Below are 17,227 nucleotides of genomic sequence, written 5' to 3'. Positions count from 1 at the left end.
GAGTCTGAATGCAGATCAAAGCAGACTATTTGCTCTCTCTTTTTTTTCTTTTTTCTTTTCTTCTTTCTTGTAGTTCTTCCCATTGGTTCTAATTCTTCCTTAGAACATGACTAATGTGTTCAATATGAATGCATATACAGAGCCAATATCAAATTGCATGCTGTCTTGAGGTGGGAGGAGAGGAGAGATGGAGAGAATATGGAACTCAAAATTTTATGGAAGTGAATGTTGAAAACTAAAAGCAAATAAATTTTAAAAATAAAAACCACATTATAAAAAAAATTAACAGAGATCCAGATAAATTCCATAATTTTGACTATAGGATGAATTCCTAACCAAGGGGCGAAGCCAATAACAAACAGCAAAAAAGATAATTTTTACTACATTAGAAAAGGCTTTACACGAACGAAAGGAATTAAAGTAGGATGACAGAAATGATCAACTAGAAAAAAAAATTTGTATCAAATATCTCTGAGAAGGGTCTGACAGCCAGGATAGATGCAACACAAGGAAACATTAAAGACCAAAGTCTGTCTTCTAATAGCTAAGTCATCAAAGGATATATACAAACAGCTCTTGAAAGAATTGTAAACTATTAAAAAGATGTGAAAGAACACTCCAAATCACTAATAACAAGAATAACAACCCCTCCCCCAAAAAAGCTGATGTTTCACCTCACACTAAGGAAATGTACAAAGATGACAACAGATGGAAACAGTTAATGTTGGAGGATACGTGGAAAGATGGGTACACTAATGCACTATTGGCAAGGCTTGAAGCAGTCCAACCATACTGAAAAGTAATTTGGAATTACAGCAAGAAAGTGACCAAAATGTCCATACCCTTTGACCCAGATATTCCAATGCTAGGAACATACCCAAAGGAGGTAAATGACAAAAGAGGAAGGCCATAGTGACACCAAAATATTCATAGTAGCAATTTCTGTGGTAACAAAAAACTGGAAATAAAATAGGTGTCCATCAATTGGGAAATTGCTAAATAAACTTTAATAGAAGAATGTAATGGAATATTATTGCGCTGTTAGAAACAATGAATGTGATACTGAGAAGCCTGAAAAGACATAGTAACTGATGCTAAATGGAATAAACAGAAAACAAAATACACGGATGACATAAATGGAAAGAGCCACAACAAAATTGAATGCCACAGAAAAGATATGAGAATATACCTCCCTCCGCTACTCTGCAAACGGGAGAGTCCACAGATGCAGAATAGTACATATAACATCAAACTTTTTCAATATGTTGACTGATTTTGCTGATAATTTTTTTTTTTACTTCTTCATATTTTTTCTATTCTTTTTTTTTTTAAGGAAATACCCTCTAAGGGAGAAGAGAAGGGAATAGAGAAGGTGAAGAACAGATGATCTTCAAACAAAAATAAAATCAATAAAAAATTTTTAAATAAATGCTGTATGATATTAATGATTAAACTTGCACCAGTGAAGAGAAACGAGAAAGCCCCTCTCCTCCTTCCTTTCAGAGGTAAGGAGAGGTAAATACTGCCTGTAACATCAGACTTTTTTCAATGTGTTGATGTGTTGGTTAGTTTTGCAGAACCTTTTTAGTGAGTCCTACGTGTTTGTGTGTGTGTCTAATGACAGGAATGACCAATGAGGGCCTTAGAATTTGCACAATATGCTCTGCTAGTACCAATCCATGGGGAGGCCTAGCGAGTCTGCTTCTGGAAATGTGTGATACCACATAACTGAGAACCCTCTCCAGTTCTGAGCATGTGTCAATATACCGTGACTCTTGCCTGCTGACTGAGTAGAGATAAAAAGCCTTTTAATTAGCTGCTGAACCAGAAGTTAATATGCCTACAAAAGGCTTGAACAGATGAAATCAATCTCTCTTCTCTGAGGGCAAGCTAAGCAAGAACTGCTGTAAGCCTCCAGGTAGGGAGAGAGGGAGCAAGGCTGGAAAGAGTACCTGCCACAGGCAGCCTTATGTCCCCACCTGAGCCACCCTGTGGCCATGAATACTGCAGCTCCGTTATCTGTTGGGTTCATTCCTGAATGATCTCGGGTGAATGAGGAACTGTCTGACGTAGTCTATCAGGGAAATAACCCCAGCTGTTGAGATATACTCTGCAAGAAAAACAGCTACCTGTCCATCAGTTCTGCCCCACTCAGAAAGGAATGGGGGGGGGGGTAAGAGGGGAAAATATTACTCATCATTTTAAGTTTGAATTCACTCTCCCCAGGAACTGAAGTGGTTGAGAAGAGTGAGCTCCTGCTTTTAAAGGTTTTGAAATTCTTTCTATTTTTGGCTTTGCTCTATCTTCTCAGGAAATATCCCTGGGTAATATCTATTTGATAATTGGTTTGAGGAGTTATCAACTGATATTGTGGCAATAATGACTGGCAACTGATATTGTGGGGAAGAGGGATACTGAATGAAGGCTCATGAGCAACTGTACCAGAGAAACTCCAACTTCTCAAAACTGGAGAAACCTCAACTTCTCAAAACTCCAAGGGGAGAAATAGCCAGTTGCACTCTGGGACTGCAATCTACCAGTGTAAGTGGAGGCTGGAAGAGGGAACCCAAAGCCTATATTTGCTCTGTATAACATTAGAATGGAAGCTCCTTGAGGACAGGGATTGTTTTTGCCTTTCTTTATATCCCCAGAATTTAACATAGTGCCTGGCACATAGTAAGTGTGTAACAAATTCTTGTTGATTGACTGGTATGGAGTTCATGGGCTCCTACCATCCTCACACTCACAACAAAATAGTTTCTGTTGTATTCAAGAAGATGCCTGAAAATGAACTGTGGATAACTGATGAGTCAGGGCAGTGGGAAAAAAAGGGAAGACCCTAAATAAGAAAAATCTTCACACAGGATAGCCGGTAGGAAGTCTGTTTGTGATGCTACACATTTAAACCATCTACTCCCCAAATTGTAAAGAATCAGGGTTAAAAAGGACCTAAAAGTCCCATCTAGACCTGACAGCAATCTTCTTTGCCTTATCCACAAATGGTCATCCAGTTTTCACTTGGATCACTGTGAAAGGTGACCCACTCAAAGCCTCTCAAAGCAATCCATTCCACTTCTGGCCAGCTCTAATTGTTAAGAATATCACCCTTAAGCTATAGAGTCTAAATATGTCTCTCTGTAATACCACTTCTACCCACTGGCTGTCTATTCTTGACCTCTGGGGTGACGTAGAGCAAGCTAGTCCATCTTCACAATGACATCCCTTAATACATTTGTAGACAGCTCAAAGTCTTCTCCAGGCTAAGTTTCCACAATCAAATGAATATTTATATCCTATTCTAAGACTTATACTATTCTAAGATTCTTAGAAGAATCTTATTAAATGACTATTAATTAAGAAGCAAAAAAATTTCAGGCACTTTGAGACGGAGTTTGTTTAAACCTTTGCTAAATGAAAATGCCTTTTATAAGAGCTATGAATAATTACCAAATGGAAAGTCAATAAGCACTTAGGAAGCACCTACTGTTAAGCCCTAGGGATACAAAGTAAGGCAAAAGCAGCCCCTGCTCTCAAGAAGCTCACAGTCTAATGGGGAAGATAACATGCAAACAACTCTGTACTTTCAAACAAAGCTGAAGTCAGAGTGTAAGATATACAGTCAACTTCTTAGCCAAAAGATTGTCCATTTAATAACAGCAGCTAGGTGGCGCACTGAATTGAGTTTCGGACTTGGAGTCAGGAAGCCCTGAGTTCAAAATCTGCCTCAGACACTTAGTAGCTGAGTGACCCTGGGCAAGTCAAAATACCCCTCAGTTCCTTCATCTGTAAAATGGGGAGACTAGCACCTACCTCCCTAGGTTGTTGTAAGGATCGAATGAGTTAACATGAAAAGTGCTTTACAAACCTTAAAGTGCTAGCTATTATTATCAACGCATCTTGCAACTGGCATGGTTCCAGACAAAGACTATCCATCTAAGTAGCTCTGTTGCTGAAGGCTTTTTCATCATTTACTACTCTTTCAATAATTTTACCACAGTGGTGAACAGAGCCAGGAGATGATTTTCAGATGGGTCCAATTAATTTTATTAGGTATTTCTAATTGTTTAAAACTAGTGACAAAATGAATGAAGGAGTGGATAAGGATTTCAACCACTTAGCTTGTATTTTAAAAGCTTTACTCCATAAGCCTAACACAGTACATGTCCTGACAGGTGCGAGTGGTCACAGTCAACCATTTGCAAGCCTTTCTCCTCAAGATGAGTGATAGATATCACCATGGGATACAATTATCCTATATCTGAGATTTGTCCTCACATCCTAGAGGCTACTGGGACATAAAAATGCTAATCACTATTATTATCATCTATCCTATTAGGAAACGTGAGCAAAGGGAAGTTAACAAAGTGACAGCTTTACACAGAAAACTTGTCAGGGCTTTAACTAAATAGTAAATAATAGTGCTACATATGCTCTACCCATGGTACCTCCTCAATTCCCATGGGTCATTATCATCACAACAGAGATGACTCTACCCCTAATCTCTCCTGAACTCCAGCCCTATTGTTACCAACGGCCTATTGGACATCTCTCTATACCTGAAGGGAAGTCCTCTGCTCTTCTAAAACTCGGGTACAAAATAAACCACTTATCCTTCCCCCAACCTTCCTCACAACCCTCAACAGAAAGTTACCTAGCAACCTCAGTTTATAACCTGGGAACCACCCTTGGCTTTTTCCCTTTCCCTCCACACTCTCCCCATCCAATCGGCTAACAAGACACTTCTACCTCCAGGAGCTCTCCCACTTCAGCACTCTTCTATTTACATGGGCTCTGACCCAGGTAAGATCTTCCTCATCTCTTGGGTGGGCTATTTCAATCTCCCCCAATTGATCACCTTTCAGTCTTTCAGTCTCCTTTCAGTCTCCAATTCATCCTTCAGACAGCTACCAAACAAATATTCCTAAAACACAGATCTGACCTTATCACTGCCCCACCCCCAAATCTCCAATGGCTCCCAAGTACCCCTAAGAGAAAATACACAATTCTCAGTCTGGCATTTAAAGCCTTCCACAATCTGGCTCCCGCCTACCTTTCCAGTGTTGTTTCACCTAATTCACCTTCATACACTCTCTGCTCCAGTCACACTGATTTAATTTTGTTTGTCCATGCTAGCCGTGTCCATCATTTCTGAACTATACTCTTCCATTTTTATCTTGCAGAATCCCTAGCTTTCTTCAAAGTGCAGGTCAGGCCTTTCCTGATGACTCTAATGGTCAGTCCTTTCTCACTTTTGAGATTACCTTGTATTACTTTGTATATAATTTACTAATGTATTTGTTGTAATCTCATTTCTCTCTCATATACACCACATAAGCTCCTTGAGGGCAGGGACTGATATGGAGTAATTTCTGTCCATTCATACTTTACACAGAAATTCATCACGGTCCTCAACTATGTCTAAAATAAGTTAATTGAAAAAGCATTACATTCTTCATTTCAGAGTACAGTAGCAAACTTTTAAACATCCCTTTGCATATACAGTCCATTCTCCACAGCTGCCAGTGATATTCCTAAAGTCAGGTGACAGACATCACTCTCTAGCTCAATAAACTCTGCCCAATCTCCCTACTGCCTTTAGGATCAAACACAAATACCTTTGTTTGGCACCAAAGCCTTTTATGACATGATTCCAAACTCTCATTCCAGTATATGTTACTGCCCTTTGCACACTGTAATATCGAGCCAAAGTGGCCTTGAGGGTCTTCCATTGACATTTTATCTCCCACCTCTGCACCTTTGCATAGTCTGGGCCTGATGCCTGGAATACCCTCCTTCCCCCCTGCCATCTCTTAGAATTCCTAGTTTCCTTCAGAACTCAGCTGAAGAACCACTTCCTTCCTGATGCCCCCCAGCTACTGGAACCTCCACCAAAAAATAAGCTTGTATTTACTTCATATAGTTACGGCAGTACCTATTTCTCAACAATAGAATACAAGCATCCTGACAGCAGGCCATGATCCATTTTTGTCTTTCACATCCCCAGCACCTAGCACAGTGCCAGGCATCGAGTAGGCACTCATTGAATGTTTATTGATTGAGTGTCATAAATAGAAGAACTCATACAAATCACTCTCAAAGTCCCTTCAACTGTAGGTTTCATTCTACATGAATTATTCCTAAATAATTAACTTTTTAAAAATTATAAGTAACTTAAAATTAAAGTACTATATAAAGAAAAAGAAAGATAACGGGAAGATCTCAAAAACACATTAATATTCATATGAAAGAAGGCACATTTCAAGTAGCTCAAATATAAGAAATAAGATCATAAAAGCCCCTTTTGCAAAATGCTCATCCTACATTTAACTAACTAAACAAGATTAGTGGAAAAAGAACCAGCCTCAGCTTCACCCTCAGGAAGACCTGGGTTTAAATACAATCTGCCACATAACTGTCACTGTGTGACCCTAGGGTACAACCTCTCAATGCCCTAAGGAACTTTTCTAAGACTGTAAATTAAAGGGCAGTTGATAGAGGAAATTTCCTCACAGAGAGTTTCTAAACCAATTAAATCACAGACCCCCAAAAAGCTAAACACACACAAAAAAATCAACTATTCAGTATAATAAAAAATCATCAACTATTAATGCCTTCTAAACTATCTAGTGTTTTTAAATACTCCACATCCCCAGTGTCTGATTTAAAGCCAGGAGTTCTTGTTCCTGAGGACTCAATGTCTACTTCCAATATAATTAAGTAGAAATAATCCACCCTATTTAATCTGCAACAGGAATAAAGAAACATTTTAGTTGTCCTGTCCTAAGATAAATTCAATATCCTGCCACCCCAAGGGTCACTGCCGGAAATGCAATTAGATCTAGGTCATACCACAAAAGTTCATTTTGAGGCAAGTAATTGAAAAAATAGACTGTTGTAAATAACCATGGTATGTACAAAATGACGATAAAAATGCATATAACTGGCCAAAGGCATTTAAGGAAATATATCTTCATCTACATCCCTAAATTACCAGAGACAAACTCCAGACAAAATGCTTATCAATTCTGTGGCTGACACAAAGCCAGGAGTAGCTAACATGCTGAATGTCATCATCAGGCTCCAAAAGGGTCCACTGTCCTGAAACTGGTGTAAGTTTAGGCAGAAGAAATTGAATAAGGGTAAATTCAAAATCAAATGTGTAAGTATAGACAGGGAAGGGGAGATGTAGTTTGTGAGTCATTTAGGTGAAAACTTCCATGGAGAATCAAAAATCTGGAATGGTCGCCTAAAAAACTAATTCAATCTTAAACCACTTTAACAGAACATGGCATCCAATTCTATAAGCTGGTATTTATCACCTAGTACTACGTGGGAGGCACCATGTTAAACTACAAGAATATGAGACAAAACCAAAACTGTCCCGTGCTTTCTGCTGAGGAGATAAAACATCTAAACAGATGAATACAGCATCATTTTGAGGGAGAGGACACTAACTGGAGGGCTCAAGAAAAGCTCCCCATAGGAGGTGGCATCTATGTTGTGCCAAGAAAAGCAATCTTTCTAAAGTATTCTACAATGATCCGACCAAAAGGGTGTGTCTCATCCCCTGACAGTTAACACTTCTGACAAATCCTTACTTCAGTTTCCCCCTTACCCCTCCTACCATCAAGAACAGACCATATGGTAAACAGATATCATCCAATGCTGTGTTCCACTAGCTAAAATAGGACATCTATTCATTGATGTCAATCATGTTCTTGAAACCCAGCTGAAACCAGCACCTTATAAACAAAAATCTCTATGCAAAATTAATTTTCCAAAGCATCCCAATTTTTCCAACAGCAATGCTGATCCTTTAAATTAAACTAACATATGATGTCAGAGCATTAGAAAATACAAGGTACAAGAAGATATTAGACTATAAAAACTTAGACTGCTCATTAGGATGGACAGCTCTAGTTATTTTCTGTTTCACTAAAGGTTTATCAGAAATTCCATTGTAGCAATAAAATTTTTTTTCTAAAATTAATAGTCAATTTAATCTTATAGCACCTCAGGGTCAAGATTATGATTAAAAAATTAATGTGGAGTATTATAAATACACTTGTATTTAATATATACATGTATATGAGGAAAAATATATAGGTACATGTTAACATGATATCATTCCTCCATCTCTATAGAATGTAAACTCTTTGAGGGCAGGAACATACTAAGTATTTAACAAATGCCTGATGATCTACTGATACATAGAATACAATACTGACTCTTGGAAGTTGCTTTTTCCAAAAGATTCTTATCATATTCTCCTCCTTGCCTTTTTCTCCTAAAATAAAGAAAAAAATTTCTGATTAAGATTTCACTATACAGTATTAGATTGCCAACATTCAATATCAATCATAATTACTTTGTTTCTTTACCATTGTCTCCAGCATCAAACAAATCATGTTAATAAGAACAAGAAAATATTGCTTGAAAAAAAAACCCACATTAAGTGCAGTATTAATGTCTGTATCTTCCATTAAGATTTTCTCAAAGTTACTGTTTCTATGTAACATGAGGTAACTGGAATTAAAGAAGCATTTCTGAATAAGCTGGAAGATGTTCTGTCTTCAATAATGAATCTAGAGAGCTACAGAAATCTCTGAAATATGCACATTTACTAATGAAAGAAGACAGGATTATTCCCCGTATGTGACTCTGAAGGCTAAAGGATCTTTAGGGCTTACCACCCCTAATTCTGCAATCCCATTCAGCTCTTAATTTAATAGACTCTTACCAATTTACAGAAGCTTATATTAGAATTTCCAAAAGGAAGTTCAAGTGGCTTGCTGTCTGCACAAGTTGTACCTTTGACTTTCACCACGTATACACCACAGGGCTATATTTGGTTTCTCCAGCTCTTCCCTCACTAAAGCCCTATAGGGCAACCGATGCATAGCATGATCATCTTCACTTTACAGATAAGTACATGAAGGAGACCCCCCAACTAAGATGGCTTGCCCAGTTCCACAAGCTATGACTGGAACCCAGTGTTTCTGACCAAGGACATGCTCTTCTCATTACACCATTTCACTGTTTAAAGAGAAATAGTGAACTTTTGGTCCCCAGTAGCCTCTCCCACATATTCTTACAAACAAACAAATAAGGACACCATTCGGATAATGACAAACAGGATAATGACAAACATATACAGGCTCAGCAGTGGGGAAAAATTTTTGGTTTTCCCATCATTGTCAATACTATGTTTTTTCTTAACTGCCATAACAAGGGCTATGATGCATTTCCACTTAACTCTGCAAACCCAGCTCACTCTTTCCTTTCCTGTTCTAAGAGCCCAGGTGGGAACCAAACCCAAAGGAGCTGCCTCCTGCAATTAGAGATGACAGACATACGCTTGGAATATCCATTTAAACTGAAGACAAATGTCTTCAAGTGATCAAATGAAACACTGAATCCTTAGTTCACTTGTGACCGACATGAGGGCATTATTAAAAACAGGACAAGAAGCAAACTGTTAAGAGTTTGAGTAAATGAAATCATGGAGCATTTTTGGTTCACTTTTTTATGAATGCAATCACTTTTCTGTTCAATATCTTTTTTATTTTCCCATTATGCACTATAGCTGTCTGATGGCCTTCTTGTGAAGAAGGATTCCTCATCTCTGACATGGTTTGAAACAAAGAATGTACCCTAAGCAAGGAGAAACCAGGCAGCTATCACTCAAAATGTCAATTCTAGTCATCAGATAGAAATAGAGCCATTCTCAGGTAAAGAAGTAGTCAAAAGACAAAAAGACTTTTCAAAAAGAATTACCAATTATAAATGACCGCATGAAAACATGCTGCAAATCACTAAAAGTAAGAGAAATCCAACTCAAAACTCTGAGGTTTTAACTCAGATGAAAACTGGTAAAGATGACCAAAAATGGGAATGGCCAATGGGTAAGCTATAATTCTGATCATCAGTTGTGAAATCATCATACAAGAAAAGAGACTGAACTCTCCATACTGTTAACAGCATACCCCACTACTGGGCAAGGATGTAAGTGCCACAAAGTCCAACGCTATACAGAAATGTTCAGAGCACCACTCTCAGGAGTAGAAGAATTGGAAACAATGTGGGCACCAACTGACAAGGAAAGCGCTAAAGAAAAAAAAAAACTGTGGTATATGAATGAAATGGAATATTATTGTGCAGTAAAAAATGACCAATGAGATGAACTCATGAGCACCTACGGATCCAAACAGGCAGAAAGGTGGCACAGTGCTCAAGAGTCCTAGGCTTGGAGTCAGAAAGGTCTGAGTTCAAATCAACCTCACACATATTCTACCTGTGTGGCCTTGGGCAAGTCATATAACCTGTTTGCCTCAGGTTCCTCATCTGTAAAATAGGTACAATAACAATACCTTCCCCGCTTCCCCAAGATTGTTGTAAGGATCAAATGAGATCATATTTGTAAAGCACTTACAAACAGTGCCTAGAACATAAGAGGTGCTTAATAAATGCTCACCTTCTTTTTCTTCATCCTCATCATCATCATCATCTCTATTCAGATGATTTCCAAATCTCATAACCAACAGTCACCTCTCATCTATGTTCCAGTCCTCCACCTGGATGTTCCATAGGTACCGTAAACTCATCGCAGACAAAACAAAACTCACTATCTTCCCCCCTAAATCCACCCCTCTTCCATTCTTGCTTCCCTACTTCTGTCAATCATTTTACCCATCAACCAACTTCAAAACCTATAAGACTTTTAACTCTCATTCACTCCCACTACAAGCCAGTTGCCAAGTTTTGCTAATTCTACCGCAATCTCTCTCCACTCCATCCCCTTCTAGTCCAAATTCTCATCACCACTTCCAGCCTGACCTGTATCCTCTAAAATGGGGCACAGGGTTGGGTGGGAGAACTATGATATAAAAGGAAAGCCCATCTCCTAAACCATCATTGCTCGAACTGCACCCTAAAAAACCCTGAAGTTTTGCAAAGCAGTCCAAGAGGTTCAATGAAGAAAAGAGTTGTCAGGTCAGATAAGTACACACAGCAAATCTGTCAACTTTGCTATCAGTCACATACAATGTATGTGTTCAGCAAATGCAAAGAATTCTGGAGCATGCAACAGTCATTCTGACTAGAACCAATCACCAAAAGTGCCAAATAATTTATGTTGCATAACTGATTTTCTCAGCAGAGAGCCTGAAAAATAACGTAGTTTGGGCTTGAGTTTTTTTGCTTTTGCTTTGTCTTATGGGTTAAAGGTCATTTTTTAAAGTTGTATTTCTGCAAGTTAAGGAATATTGATCTCCAAAGAAATGAAACTAAAAATCACTCAAAGGCAAAAGAGAAGTGGATGGAGAACAAGTGAGATAATAAAGAAATGTATGGGGAGAAGATGGGTAGGTCACCACCACATTTGTATCCCTCTGACTTAAAGAGAAAGGGAGAAAGGCCTCCAATACATCAGCTGTGAGAATGTGAGACGACACGGACAAGAGTTCCCTAGGACAGGCAGGCAGGTGGCTTGCAACTTGTATCTTTGGAAAGAATCCTTACACAGATGAGATCATAGATCCATCTGAATATCTAAGCTTTTCTTTTCTTTCTGCCTTCTATAATCAATTTTATGATAACTTCCATCATAAACTACTGGATACAAACAAGAAGTCTGAGGAGCTAAAAAGGTAATATTGTTAACAACTAAGCCTTTGATTATAAAACAAACACAAGGAGTCTGGTTTGAATGCCAATCATCTTGTGCTACCAATTTTTAAAAATTGTTTTGTGATTATAAAATCTAGAGGCATTTATAAACAGAACACAGCATGTTTTAAAACACAACCAGAACTTCACAGGGGAAAATGGGATGAACTCACCCCCTAAAAAATACTGGCTTAAATATAAAGGAAAAATGCAAATTGCTGTGAAGCATCATTTACCAGGCCATCTATCATATCTAATATTGTTCCTAGTTACAAAGCACTTATTTGTAGTGATCACACTATTCACAACAAGTGGTTTGTATTATTTTTATTTGGGGGCAAAAAAAATCATGAGTTTTTTTAATCAGTTTTGTTATTTGGAACCATTTATAGTAGGCATTTCTTTAAGATTTTCCTCTAAAGATTTTCTGCCAAGGTTCCCCTAAAGTTTTAATTAAAAGCAAAGAATTCTGACACTGAAAAAAAATAAGAACCACTGATAACTAATCATCAAGCATTTATTAAACAATTTAAGAGGGGCATCAGAGTATGATAAAAAGAAATGAACTTAAGTCAGGAGACTGAGGATATAATCTCCACTGACACTAAGCAGTGTGACCATTAACAAGTCACTTGACCTTCTCTATGCTTCAGTTTCCAAAGCTGTAAAATGGGCCCACTAACAAGGGGGCCACTCAGCTATAAAATGGTACTACCAAGCAGTGCTTATTACTGCTGCTTCCTTACGTCCCCGAGAGTTGAAGTGAAGAAAGACCTTCACCAACACAGAAGCATCATATAGATATGAGCCACTACTATTACTATCATCCTAACTGAACATGGTATGTGGCTATACTTAATGAGAATGTTTTCCTTAGGATAATAATACTTTCTTAAACACCAAAACATGCTAGGAAATACTGGGAACTTAGGTCCAGGATATGTCTTATCTACAAACTGTGTAATTCACAGCTCAGTAACTATAGAAGACAATTGTTTTTTTTCAAAACCACAATTACAACTAAAACTGACGTTTAAAATTCTTCATAAAATGACAAATACTTTTTAAAGTACAGTATTTTAATATTCAGTCCACCCTTCTGTTCAGCATTTTGTCATATGGTGACAGGCCTAGCATCAATAGTTTAGAAACTAAATTAATCAAGTAGCTGCACTGCTCCAACCACAAGAGCTGTTCAGAAGGTTACACAGATTCTCGAAGATGAAAAGTTCAGATGTCACTAGAAATAATGCTCTTTTATTTTCGACATTAGGAAGTCATCACAAAGTATACTCGTAAATATAAAAACCATGCTAGAAACAAGATTGTGTGTGATTTGCTTTTATTAACATTTCACAAGGCATTCGCCTCCTAACACAAGCTGAAGAAGGCAACCAGGCAGACCAAGTGATTTGTCCTTTTTGAAGACTAAGAAAAGCTGGAGAATTACGCAGAACACTGGTTACAACAAAGCCCTAAAAGCTAACACAGTCTTAGGACCACAGTGAAAGTATAATTGGGGGAGGCGGGAGCAGGGTGTCCTGAATCAGACCATATGTGGGATACTACAGACTTCAGATCAGGCCACATTTCCATAACGTTAAGAGAGGAAGATAAACTGGAGAGGGACCATAAAGGAGTGAGCAGACTGATGAGAGGACCTAAAAAGGATCAGGGGGATAGCTCTATCTTCAATGAAGTACATGTTGTATCCTCCCAACAGAATGTTAGCTCCTGGTCAAGGGTAGCTACAGTTTAGATCTTGACCTTGGGGCCTCGGAGAATAGTATACCATATGCAATTAATGTTCCTTGAGTTGAAATGAATTCAAGGATTCCGAGGGCTGTTACGGGGAAGAGGGCATTAGTAGGAGCCATGCGTATGTTAAGATCCGAGCTGTACGCAAAAATGTACTCATAATGACAACTCTCTACTAGAGGAATGGGCAGCTTCTGCAAGTATCAGGGTCTCTGAGCAAAACAGAGGTCTTCAAGCAAAAGCTGGATAACCATTTGTGCAGGGTAGACTTAGATGGCCCCTTCAAACTATTAGATTATATAATTCTGTGAATATAATTTCATAGTATTTCTAGTCTTCAAGCCCACAGTAATTAAAATGCTCAAGAAAGGAAATGCGTATCAAACTATATCTCTACAGCCACAGCAACTAATTTATGGAAAAGGGGAGTGAGTAAGCAAACTCCTTAAGAAAAAATGTGTTTTAGGAAACCAAAAATCATATCACTAAAACAACAATTATAACCAAAAAAAATGCCAATTTACATTCATAATCTTTCCCAAGGTTGACAATAAGCCCTAATATTTAAATACAGTATCCTTAGGTAAAAAATTCTGTAAAATATTTCCCAAGAGAACTAAAAATAAAACAGGATATTGGTTAGGCTCTCAAGTCTGTGCCTAACATTTAAAACTTAGTTTTAATATAACTTCTTTTTCTAATCTATATTGTTAACTGAAGAAAAATGAGATACTTAGTCGACAAAATTTGAATACGACAGTCAACAATGTTTGAGACGTGATGTGAATAAAAAGTGCAGTTTATAAATTTTCAATGTTATGAGAACATGAAACAAAAGATGCATTTTGTCTCCTCTGCCATTTAATTTGTGAACATTACACACTACACCCAATAAGTCAAGCCCCAGAAGAAAAGAAAAAAAGAATTTATAAGCCTGATAGCTTGCAATTCAATTCACTTTTTAAAACATCCAAAAAATTCCTCCTCCACTTTTAACAGCTATTCCAGAATCAGAAGCATCAATTTAAAGTACTTTCTACAGAATACATCTGGATTACTTTGCTCCACAGCCAAAAAGATGTTTGCCATTCCAAGATGTATTCAGTGGTATATCTGCAATGCGTAAGTAAGCTTTCCCTTTGCAAGATCAATCAATATTAAAAAAAGGATGGAACATTTAAAAGGTTCGGTGCTAAAGGTTCAAAAACCAAATAATCAACTAAAAAAGAAATGCTATTTGCCACATTATCTTTAAAATAATTTTGGTTCCACAATCTCAGGGAATCAAGCAATCTAAGCTCTTCCACAATCCAAAATATCACCAGCAAAAAACTGCACCAAGCAGTTGGGGGGGGGAACGGGGAGGGAGAAGGAAAGCTGGGGAATTTTCCAATGAAGGACAAGTCCATAGCTGTCGACCTTACTCATGACTTCAACCTTTTCTCTTTTTTTGGCAACACATTACAACCCATATCCGTCTATTAATTAGAAAGCAAACGACCTTTAAAGGGTTGGGGGAAGTGGAGTTCGATTTGCCGGAGGGAATGGAGATCTTTTAAGGAAATGTGGGGGAGCAGTGAATGGCTATTATATAAGAACCCAATTTAAGAAAAAAAATGTTTTGGATGTATGCATCCAGCTAATTCTAATCAATATAAGGCCAGATCTAAAACCCAATAATGCATCTCTAACGGGCCCTGGTAGAAAAGCTGACCCGGAAGACAGAAGAACAGTGCCCGGCCAGGCCGGTGAAGAGGTGCAGAAGAGACCTCGCGACCCTGACCCGTCTGCCCGCACTCCCTGCATCTTATCCATGCAACATTCGTATCCACGCGGCTCATCCCAGGCCCCCACCCCGGTCAATGTGGACCGGGAGGTTACAGAAAGGGCTCGAGCCTCCCCCGCCCTCCCTCCATCTTCCTCGGTGCGGTTTAACCATTAACCACCACCCCCCACCCCTCCCACCACCCCCCGCCCAGCCCCCCCCCCCGCCCTTGGGCCTAACTACTCTCCTCGTCCCAAAGCACCTGCACCTGGCAGGGAGGGGCAGGAGGGCGAGCAAAACATACACACACACACACATACACATACACACACACACACACACGGCTTCGAATCCACCTTTGCATTATTATTGTCGCCCCCTTGCACACTCACGGCTCTGAACCATTATTGCCATTAGCCTCGCCCCCTTTCCACACTCACTCACACACAGCACACACTCACCCTCCTGGTTCCAAACCTGCCTTAACATCAGTACTCTCATCAGTCTTGGCCCCCCACACACACTCACGGCTCATCTTTCCTCTCATTAGTCGCATCCCCTTGCACACTCAGGCGCAGCTCACACTCACGGCTCCGAACCTGCCTTAGCATCATTACTCTCATCAGTCTTGTTCCCCTACACTCACTCACACTCATGGCTCATCCTTACTCTCATTAGTCTCGTCCCCTTGCACACTCATGGCTCCGGACCTGCCTTAGCATCATTACTCTCTTCAGTCTTGTCCCCTTACACATTCACTCGCACACTCACATACACAGCCCCAGAGGAGGGGGCGGGGTGGAAGATGGGGAAGGGGGGGCCCCCCCCCGCCATCTCCCCCCCCCCCCGGCGGGCCCGCCCCCTCGCCCCGCCCCCCCCCCCCCCCCCCCGGCCCGCGCCCCCAGCCCCCGGCCCACCAGGTGCACGCGGGGGGGGGGGGGGGGGGAGGCCCCTCCAGGTGCACGTCCCCTTCCCCCTTCCCTCCCACCCCCCCACCCACCGGGCCAGGCCCGCGCTCACCTCGCACCGCCCAGCCCCCGCCGCAGAGCCCTAGCACCGCGGCGGCCGTCACGAGCCAGGCGGAGACGGCGGGCAGGGAGCGGCAGCGGCGGGGCGGCTGCGGCTGCGGCTGCGGCTGCGGCGGCTCCGGCGGCTGCTTCGGCAGCATCTCGGGGGCTCCCGGCCGGGCCGGGCCGAGCCGAGCGTCGGGGGACGGGCTGAGGCGGCGGCGGCTCAAACGCCGACCATGGGCCGCCCGCGGGCTGCGGCGGAGGAGGCCGAGGGGGGCGAACGCAGCGCCGGTTCGGGCTCGGACTCAGGCTCGGACTCGGGCTCCTTCTCGGGGCGAGGGCGAGGTCCCGCCGGAGGAGCCGCTGCTGCCGCTGCCGCCGCCGCCGCTGCCGCCGTCGCCGTGACGATGCGCCCCGCGCGCGCGCCCCCGCGCTCCCTCCCCGCCTCCCTGGGCCTGAGCCGCGGCTCTAAGATGGCGGCGTCCCCCCCGCCCCCACCAGCCGCAGCCCGGGCTCCCCACGGGGGCGGGGCGATGGGCAGGGAGGGGAGGGGAGAAGCGGCGCGCGCACGAGCGAGAGGCCCGGGAGCGAGCGCGAGGGCGCGTGCCCGACGGAACCCTCCCCCCGGGTAGCTGACTGGAAAAAGGATGGATGGATGGATGAGGCGGGCAGGTCTTCGCTGTCCCTGCAGATGAAACCGCTGTTTCCACCACTACCACCGCCACCATCACCACCTTAGGGCATCGCGCCCGCTCCAGGGGCAACACCCCTTTAAGGGAGACCCTGTGTCTAGCTGGTGCCAACGAGATGCTGGGGGGTGGGGCGCCCCCAGGCTACCCGGGCTGTCACTCAGTGCCTTGGGTTTTGCTGACCATAAAACTCCACGTCGTCATGCGTGTTCCCTGGGGGGTCTAGACCCTGCATTCAAAGTGTCCTACCCGGGATGGCTGATGACTGCAGCACCTCCCCCCGCCCCCATGCATGCTTCCAGCCTCTCCGCTTGTAGTCCTGAACACAGCCATCTCCT

General features: G+C 41.6%; 1 protein-coding gene across 4 annotated transcripts in view; it reads right to left on the bottom strand.

The window, feature by feature from the left end:
* The window catches only part of CLSTN1 (calsyntenin 1), a 91,142-nt gene extending 74,778 nt beyond the window's left edge, over positions 1-16,364 (bottom strand). For all 4 annotated transcript variants that reach the window (XM_027843859.1, XM_027843861.1, XM_027843860.1 and 1 more), the window contains exon 1: positions 16,211-16,364. In XM_027843859.1, coding sequence (XP_027699660.1) covers positions 16,211-16,358 — 148 coding nt within the window. In that variant the 5' untranslated portion in view covers positions 16,359-16,364. The remainder of the gene's footprint in view (positions 1-16,210) is intronic.
* Between the last annotated feature and the right edge of the window lie 863 nt (positions 16,365-17,227).

This window comes from Vombatus ursinus, unplaced genomic scaffold (genome assembly GCF_900497805.2).
Source record: "Vombatus ursinus unplaced genomic scaffold, bare-nosed wombat genome assembly UNPS02014932.1, whole genome shotgun sequence".
In the NCBI taxonomy this organism is placed as follows: Eukaryota; Metazoa; Chordata; class Mammalia; order Diprotodontia; family Vombatidae; genus Vombatus; species Vombatus ursinus.
The sequence above is the reverse complement of the archived record's forward strand: the minus strand, read 5'-3'. Positions and strand labels throughout refer to the sequence as shown.